The following is a 7,311-nucleotide window of genomic DNA, read 5'->3' as shown; positions in this document are numbered from 1 at the left end:
ATATAAGTAGGCCAATCTGAAAGGTAAATCAGATTGTAGATTTAGAGTAAGTAATTTATATTGTATAGATCTGAATACATTAGTTACAAACTGTTTAATTAAAAATGAATATTGAAATGAACCCCTTAGAGAAATTACTTCAAGAGGAATTGGGCGATTTACCTCAAAAATTACAAACGACATAATATAAAATAAATAATGAAATGAGCTTTCCTTTAGAGAGGTTATTCCAAGATGGACATATTTAAATCTTCTATATATCTATAGACAATTTAAGAACGTGTAGGGAATTTTGGAAAACTGAAATTCTCATTGAAAAATCTAAGTAACTCCAGAACGATAGAACAATTATTTCTAATAGCGAATCTATTTTTTTGCTGAGAAAGTGGATGTTTTGCCGGTATTTGATCTTCTCACTTTTTTAGCCCCTTTCGGTCCATCACCCTCTTTGCTATAAGGATCAAAAGACCTCTTTTTAGATTTATCTTTACGAGAATTATTTCTAGAAGAATCGAGTAATATTTTGTTTGCATTGTCGTAATCGAAAGCTTCTTCTTTCCCAAGTAATTTATTTTCTCTCTTCAGAACTTTTTGTTTTTGGGTGTTACGAAGCGTAATAACTTCATTAGGATCAATTTCTTTCGTATTATTAGAAATTAATGAATCTTTTGTAGGATGAAGATTTTGTATCTGTTGCCTCTCGGGATCTTCATGCTGCTCATCTTGATAAGACATCGCAGGTGATGCTATAAATGGAACAATTTGAAGATTTTTCGATGCATACTCTAGCCTGAATTTGTAATCTTCAGAAGTATGATTTATAGCTTTATTTTTTTCTATGTCATACTCAACTGAAAACAGTTCGTAGTCTTTATTGAGAATTTTTGAAAACAATGCAGATTTATTGTTTAGTAAAATACTACTGTCATAAAATAATAACCTTTTATGACGTGCATATAGGTCTTCAAATACTCTTGAATGTGATATAATTTTTTCAACGTCATTATTACTAATATTCAACTTTTCATTATCAGAAGCCTTTGATATGTCACTCCACTTATCGACTAAATCCCAGTCACTTTCTGCCATACTATTTAGAGTATTTTCAATCAAGTTAGCCAAATCCTTAGCATTTTGCCTTACATAGTCTGAAACATAATTCGAAACTCCCAAGACTTTTTGTACATCTACTGGTTGACTTAATGATGATAAGCTAACTAATAATTGATTAGACATGATATATCTAACAGATTCATCATCTCTTTTAGCCAAAGAATCTCTCCAATTATATAAAGCTTCGATCAACAGTTTTTTATGGAAAGGAACATTATACTGGAATAATATCGATGAAAACGGTTCTTTGGGGTTATTTGCCATGATAGGACAAGAAACTTTTCCTCCTGATGTCGAAATGGGACGGAATCTTGTATATTCAAACCTTCTTTTCGCAACCTGGCGTGATTCATATAAAACCTCTTGTAATCTATCTGCCCCCGAGTCTATCAATTTATTCCTTAATTGATCATAGATATTTAATAAAAAATGCGTATCAGATCTTGCGTATGCTAGCATTGGAGGTGATAATGGTCTAACTCTCCAATCTGCTAGCTGGTATTTTTTCGAGGTTTTAAAACCTGCGAATGTCTCTAACAAGTAAGCTAGAGAAAACTTTGGAAATCCGAGCTTTTTAGATGCATGGTAAGTATCAAATAATGAAACGACATATAGTCCTAAGTCTCTTTGTAACCAAATAATATCCATAAATGCACCGTGGAATATTTTAACAATGTTAGGGTCAGTAAAGACTTTATTTAAACCTTCTAAATCATCCCTCAATTTCAAAGTATCGATAATCCAATCCTGATCCCTACTGGAAATTTGCATAAGACAAACTATACCATAGTAAGACCTATAATCGTGATGTTCCAAATCAATTGCAATTTCAGATTGCTTAGATAATAAAGATATCATTTCATTTAATGCATCAACTGTTTCTACCCATATGGCTGACGTATCATGCCATGGTCTTGAAGGTATAGGTTCTTTCTTAATCAAAACAGAATCTGGATAAGGTTGGTGGTCGATTTCAAATTCGTACGGTTGAGCGTAATATTCTGGATCAAAATCTTCTGAATCTTCATTCTTCGCGGGAACAATTAATCTTGTAGATTCTTCAAATGATTTCAATTTGTTAGGTTTGGTCGTGATCTTAGGCTTGAAAGGATGCGTTTCAGAGTTATCAACTTTATTACGAAAGCTAATTTGAGGCTTCACCATTCTTTTTCCTTGATTCTTAGTAGAATTATCATTAACAGCATTGTTATCCTCCAAGTAAATAAATCCTTTTGCGTCATTATTCAGTTTTCGTGAATTTGCATTTTGGGCTTGATCAAAGGCGATATCGATCTTCTCAAATATATTATCAAGAACATTTGCTATAGGGTTCCAGTTGATATGCGATGATATATTATCCTTTCCAAATGGTATGTCTTTTACATCGTCAAATGAACAATGTATGAGCTTATTAGAAATATCCAATAGGCTTTTGGCAGATACGTCGATCTTAGAAGACAATTCTGAATCCAATGATTTGTAAAAATTAACATCCTGAGCTGCTAATGAAGAGGAGGCTCTGACAGTCTGCACAACATTCGGTAATAAGTCATCAAAAGTGCCTATACTAGGTTTATCAGACATAGTAATATTAGGATTTTAGGTTGTTTATAATGTTAGTAAGGAAAAGATTTTTATAATTATATATGGCTCATCTGCGAATTTTTCACGTGAGCATCTTGATGCTCATTGAATTTTTTTTTAACTTGGCTCTACAACTAGTATATAGCTAGTCCTTCTTATAATTCAACAGGGTCATAATGCAATATACTTGTAATTCATGTAATTTGGCCTTTCCATCTCCAGAGGACCAAAGGGTTCATATGAAATCGGATTGGCATCGTTATAATTTAAAGAGGAGAGTAGCACAGCTACCACCAATTGATGAAGACCTATTCAATAGCAAAGTATCGTCATTATCTATTACTGAAAGTGGAGCAGATAATGTTAATGAGGAAAAGACGAAGAACAGGACGCAATTAACTAAAAAAGAAATTAGAAGAAGAGAAAAGGAAACCCTTCAAGCAAAAAAGAGACAGATTTTAGAGACCGCAAAAGAAGCAATGATTTCGAAAATGAAAGAGCAAGATAGAGATAGCAACAGTCCTTCAGAGAGTATACAAGAGAATGAATTAATATCAACAGAAGATACGAAACTTGACGACAATAAACCGGAGACTAGTAATGAAATAACACCTGAGCAACAAGAGGAACTTTTGATGAAGGAAAAACTCTCGAATAAGGTAGAAATACCGGTAACTACATGTTTATTCTGTCATTCCAAACAAAAATCAAACTTTGAAGATATCGAAAGTAACGTTAAACACATGTTCGTTAAGCATGGTCTTTATATTCCAGAAAGAAAATATTTAGTTGATATGGAAGGTTTAATCAAGTATTTGGGAGAAAAAATTGGTCTAGGAAATATATGCCTCTGTTGTTCGTATCAAGGTAAGAATATTGAAGCTGTTAGAGAACATATGCTCATTAAAAGACACATGAGGTTGCCTTATGAAACAGAGGATGAAAAATTAGAAGTTTCAGAATTTTATGATTTTAGTTCAACTTATGATGGTAGTATTGACGATAAGTCTGTGAATGAGGAAGACTGGGAAGATATTTCAGACAACGAAGATCAAGAAGATGGAGAAAGCGATGAAGAACTATCTCCAGCTGATAATGCCCTTTATCCAAATGGACATGAACTAGTATTACCATCAGGTGCGGTCGTTGGACATCGTTCGCTTGCAAGATACTACAGACAAAACTTAGCGCCTGAACGTGTATTATCAGAGGGTCAAGGTACCGTCATTGCAGCAGAAACAAGACATATGTTGAATATTAAAGATAGAGAGGTCTTAGCTACACAGAAGAGAGCATGGGGCAGAGAGAAGAAAAGGGAGGATATTAATGATAGAAGAGCTGCTAAGTTCGTTAATAACCAACCATACTACAGAGATCAATTATTACAATAAGTGTAAATTTATAGTATTTTTTCTAGGTACAGTGAATATATATACAAGAAATTTTCTTTTTAATTTTAACATAAAGCTAAAACAATTGATGCTGAAATTGTGTCAATCAATATATTAGTTAAAATAGTCCAGCTGGCAAAAAATAATAATTTAGGTGAAAACACTGACCAGATAAATAAATGAAATCTTAAATTGAAACATGAAGCAACTAAATTTAAACCGGCAATGGAGTAAAAAAATAAACTTGCCAAAGATTTAACGTATAGTATTTGGTATTTTAAGAAATTGAAGTTGATAAGGTCTCTTGATGAGTTTTTAGTATGAAAACAAAGAACGTTATTTTCGAATATCAATTGTAAAGAAGCCAAAGACCAGAATATTGGTCCTGCAAAATTGGAAAAATAAGTCAATATCCCTACTAAAAAAACATCGTATGACTTAAACCCATTGTATGAATTTGATAAATCTACCGTCGCCAACAGGTTAGTATTTCCCATAGAAAAGAAAGATAGATTTTGCAAGCAAAGAGAGAATAGCGTAACAATTATCATTAATTGATCAATATTCTTCCGTAAAACAACTTCATTATTAGCCAATAACTTTGCCGCCAGAAATTTGACTAAATAAAACAGAAGAAATATTGGAACAATTTCTGGCCTTGATTGATGCATTAAAAAAAGGGTGAAAATGTTCGTTAAGTCAGTTATTAGGCCATAATTGATATTTCTAATTTTCCCTAAGATAATTCGAGCCAAAACTAAAACTCCTATGCTATAGAACAAAATCTTCGAGAGATGAATATTCAATTCATGTAACTGGTTTTTCTCGCTTGAATTAATAGTGATTCCATATGATTCACATGTCCAATGTAAGAACACAAGTAACCAATTCGGAACAGGTTTGCCATCGTTAAAATATTGGCATAGCTTGAACAGAAATGAAATCGTGCAAGTAACAAAAGTAATAATAAATGTAGCTAAACTTCCAAAGTCTTGTACATTCTCTCTGAATGTCTCATATTCCCTCAATGTGACGCAATGAATTAGACTTCCTTGAGAGTAAATAAGTACAGCTGTCAAAAAATAAGTTACTATATTTAATATCCATAATAGGTCAACATTTTGCAATAAGTACACCGAGAAGGCATAGGACGTGGTAAACTTTTGGCCCGTGATACTCCACGATCTGATAATTCTTAATCCGGCCAAAATGAGCCAGAAATATTTTGAAGATTTTAACTGGTTGTTAAAATATAATGTGAAAAGACATATTATAATAAAAAACCACCAAATTTGATATTCTTCTTCAATAAGGGACGATGCATGAAAGTGAATAGAATAAAGTATAGATATTCCAATAAAGTACCAGTTAAGCATTGGGTTTATAGCTGCTTGAACTAAAAAATGCCAATTAAATAAAGCAAACACAAGAATCGCAGTTATGACTAAGATGAATAGCCCTATATATATATCCATGTATTTATATTCTGTCGCAGTAGATGTTAATAGGTCTTGAATCTTGTTAAGGAAGTTATAATGTGCATCAATTGTCCCAGAGCCTTGTAATATTTTCCATTCGTTAATTATATCTCTGTCATTAGCATACTTGGCCTCATATATGTTCATGAATTGTACACAATTTTCTATCAAAACTGATTTCTGCGCTTCTGGATTCCAGAGTCCAAGCAAATCCTTAATAATTATACCAAGGTTATTTTTTGGTATTGGAAAATTTAATAAAGCTGCTAATGTAGGAACTAAATCTATCTGATTGATGTGCTTATAATATTTATAGTCACCATTATAAGCTAGAGGACTTTGTAAATCTTTTTCAAGCATTTTGAATTTTGGTGAAGCAAACAATAAACCAGGATTAGTTTCCCCCATTGATGATCCTCCATGATTACCAATTTCATTCATACCATGATCGCCCATTACCACCAACAACGTATTTGAGTCGATAGTTTGTTGATATAACTTTTTTATTACACCATCCATTTCTTCTTGCTTTCCCTTCATAAATTTAGAATTGGGACCCCCCTTATGTCCAATATGATCAAGTCCCAAGTAATGCAAAATCAATCCATCCCAATTAGAATTGAATAAGTCATCATTCAAATGTCTCGTAACGTTATTATCCACATCAGTAAAATCATTGACGAAGAATGAGTTAGTACCTTCGTATTGGTTAAAAAACTTCTCAGGAGGAAACAACTTCAACCATGTGTCGTCACCAAAGAAATTAATTACCTTCAGATTGTTCTGAAATTGGTGTACCCAAGAATCTTGGTTTAATAAGCTCTGCGAATTATCCTTATCATCTGCAATGTTTAAAATCGCATCCAAGAAGCTTGGAGTACCCCCAGTAGTAATTCCCTTCAATCTTGGCAATGTAACCGTGGGTGGATTGGAATAACTTGTGAATGGCAAGGCACAATTATCATTAATTAATTCATGTACAAATTTCATGTGCGAATGGTCCGAGTATAAGAAGTCAGACCTCATAGCGTCAACGACCATTAATATCAACTTATCGAATTTCACTTCGTTGTGCTCCATAAAAGGAGATTGCCCAGAGTGAAACTCATTAAATCCTGGTACTACCACCTTCGAGGGAAAGAAACCTACAAGAAAGATTAAGTACCCAATTATATGCAATAGCAACAAACCAAATAATGCTCCCCATTTTGAACTACTCATATTATATATATATTTTAGTACAACAACCAGATAGCCTGATCACCAGGTTTCCTATGCTCATATGGAACAACAATAATAGTACCAAGCGTGTAATGTTCAAAATAAGTACGGTTAAAAAAAGACTCATGCTTTATATAACATACATACAAACGAATAAAAGGAGATATTCAGATATTTTATATTGGTAGTTTCACAATTTCTTTTATTATAGCCATAGAAATAACCATAAATCTTTTCTATAACCAAACTTGCACTAGACTTTAAACCCTTATATATTTCAATCGTTTGACAGAGAACGTTAAATGTAGCGTTGATGATAAGCCCTTTTTAGAAAGCTGTGTGATTATATAAGCGTAATACAGTAAGGTTATTACGTTAATAATTTATTTTAGAACCAAAGGTTGGGTTGATTGTGTATGAATGTGATTAGCATCAAGCATAAGATGATTACACGATCAAGAAAAGGGTGCCTAAGTTGCAAGAAATTGAAAATTAAAGTATGTACTCTCTAAATTGATCAAATA

At 32.8% G+C, this 7,311-nt stretch overlaps 3 protein-coding genes across 3 annotated transcripts; 1 reads left to right on the top strand and 2 right to left on the bottom strand.

Moving 5' to 3' along the window:
• Nucleotides 1-366: 366 nt before the first annotated feature.
• On the bottom strand, nt 367-2,697 carry RRP6 (exosome nuclease subunit; the record flags this gene model as incomplete). The annotated part of the gene is made up of 1 exon (XM_015614578.1): nt 367-2,697. The coding sequence occupies one exon, from the start codon at nt 2,695-2,697 to the stop codon at nt 367-369; it is 2,331 nt and encodes a 776-aa protein (XP_015464596.1).
• A 176-nt stretch (nt 2,698-2,873) lies between these two features.
• On the top strand, nt 2,874-4,088 carry REI1 (Rei1p; the record flags this gene model as incomplete). The annotated part of the gene is made up of 1 exon (XM_015614577.1): nt 2,874-4,088. The coding sequence occupies one exon, from the start codon at nt 2,874-2,876 to the stop codon at nt 4,086-4,088; it is 1,215 nt and encodes a 404-aa protein (XP_015464595.1).
• Nucleotides 4,089-4,153: 65 nt separating this feature from the next.
• Nucleotides 4,154-6,787, bottom strand: GPI7 (mannose-ethanolamine phosphotransferase; the record flags this gene model as incomplete). Its single annotated transcript, XM_015614576.1, has 1 exon — nt 4,154-6,787. One exon carries the CDS (start codon nt 6,785-6,787, stop codon nt 4,154-4,156), a length of 2,634 nt encoding a protein of 877 aa, XP_015464594.1.
• Between the last annotated feature and the right edge of the window lie 524 nt (nt 6,788-7,311).

This window comes from Debaryomyces fabryi, assembly GCF_001447935.2.
Source record: "Debaryomyces fabryi strain CBS 789 chromosome Unknown contig00269, whole genome shotgun sequence".
NCBI classification, from domain to species: domain Eukaryota; kingdom Fungi; phylum Ascomycota; class Pichiomycetes; order Serinales; family Debaryomycetaceae; genus Debaryomyces; species Debaryomyces fabryi.
The sequence above is the reverse complement of the archived record's forward strand: the minus strand, read 5'-3'. Positions and strand labels throughout refer to the sequence as shown.